We start from the raw sequence: 1,573 nt of genomic DNA on the forward strand, positions 1-1,573 counted from the left end.
TCGTCCCCCCCCCCCCCCAATTAAATATGTCGTTATCTCCCCTCACTCACTCGACATAATTGACCGGTCTCTTGTCGCAATGTTTTGCAGCCCAACTATTAATAGATGTGCTGTGGTCATACACTCTTCACTACCAAAAACATCTATCCTCACAACAAACCGAACAAGCTCAAGTAACGAAATCAAAGCATGGGAAGCCTCAAGTCTCTGGTTATCTTGGCTTTGCTTTTTTCCCTCTCTCTCGCTGTTTTTGCCGACACATCCAACGATGCTTCTACACGTATACAACTCTATATTTATCATTTCCCTTGTATAGTTTCACATTACTGATGATCGAATGTTTTATACATAGCCTGACGCAAATAACATGAAAATCACACGTGCAGCTAAAGATGAAGTGAAGCCAAGTGAAGCGACCGATGCCATAGGGCAACATCAACCCCAGGCTGCGGAGGCCGAAACCGAGGCCAACGATGTTGTTGTTGAACCTCAGCAGCGGGTCCGTTGTGGCTGTATAAACGGATGTTGCGGAATCTGCCGTTATGGACGGTGCAGCTACTGTTGTCCCAGACCAAAATCCGAGGAGGCCGTGGAAACCGAAGCTATTGATGCCAACGTTGTTGAACCTCAGCAAGGGGGCCGTTGTGGCTGTAGATACAGATGTTGCAGAATCTGCCATTATGGACGGTGCAGCTACTGTTGCCCACGTGCTCAAGCGGAGGCTGAAGTTGTTGAGCCCCAACGACGTAGCAGATGTAGGTACGGTTGCTGCGGAAGCTACGCTTATGGGCAGTGCAGTGCTTGTTGTTCCAAGAAGATGGCTACTGAAGAAGCGGAGAAAAAGGAAGAAGCTAAGAGCAGCATTAACCACAACACCCCATTAGGGGTGCTTAATCACTTTTTTTATTATTAAGTAGGATTTAAGCATTTCATTAAGAAACTTGTATATATTGATCCTCCAATGCAAGGTGCTTATTATGGAGAGCTTAAGAAAATAAAATATTAATTTTTTTTGATAAAATTTATTTATTATATCAGACATATTAAAAGATAACATTTTAAACATAGATTTTAAAAACACATTAAAATAAAGATTAGATCAATAAAGAAGATAAATTTGAAAAAAAACGTGTGAACTCATTGGTTGTTTTCATCACCTCCAAATCTACGCCACACATGTTCAACCAAATCACCTTTCACTTGTTCATGCATTTGTCGATCACGAAGTCTAGTTCGAACACCCATCATATTGGCGATATTTGTAGGTATATCTGTAGAATACGTGAGATCGACATGTGAACTTCCATTGTCTTCTCCGTGTTGGAAATCGGAAAGATCAAATTGACTGTACCCATCTCGTTCGTCTTCTACTATCATATTATGGAGTATGATACATGCCCTCATAATCTTACCAATTTTGACTTTATCCCAAAAAAGTGCTGGATTTTTAACGATGGCAAAGCGAGCTTGCAAGACTCCAAAAGCACGCTCGACATCTTTTCGGACAGCTTCTTGATGTTGAGCAAATAAAACCGCTTTCGGTCCTTGTGGTATTGGAATAGATTGGATAAAA

At 41.6% G+C, this 1,573-nt stretch overlaps 1 protein-coding gene across 1 annotated transcript; it reads left to right on the forward strand.

Moving 5' to 3' along the window:
- Positions 1–153: 153 nt before the first annotated feature.
- Positions 154–913, forward strand: LOC106337813. The gene is made up of 2 exons (XM_013776926.1): positions 154–280; positions 387–913. Exons 1-2 carry the CDS (start codon positions 190–192, stop codon positions 911–913), a joined length of 618 nt encoding a protein of 205 aa, XP_013632380.1. The 5' UTR covers positions 154–189.
- Positions 914–1,573: the final 660 nt, after the last annotated feature.

Source organism: Brassica oleracea, chromosome C4, assembly GCF_000695525.1.
Source record: "Brassica oleracea var. oleracea cultivar TO1000 chromosome C4, BOL, whole genome shotgun sequence".
Taxonomy (NCBI): domain Eukaryota; kingdom Viridiplantae; phylum Streptophyta; class Magnoliopsida; order Brassicales; family Brassicaceae; genus Brassica; species Brassica oleracea.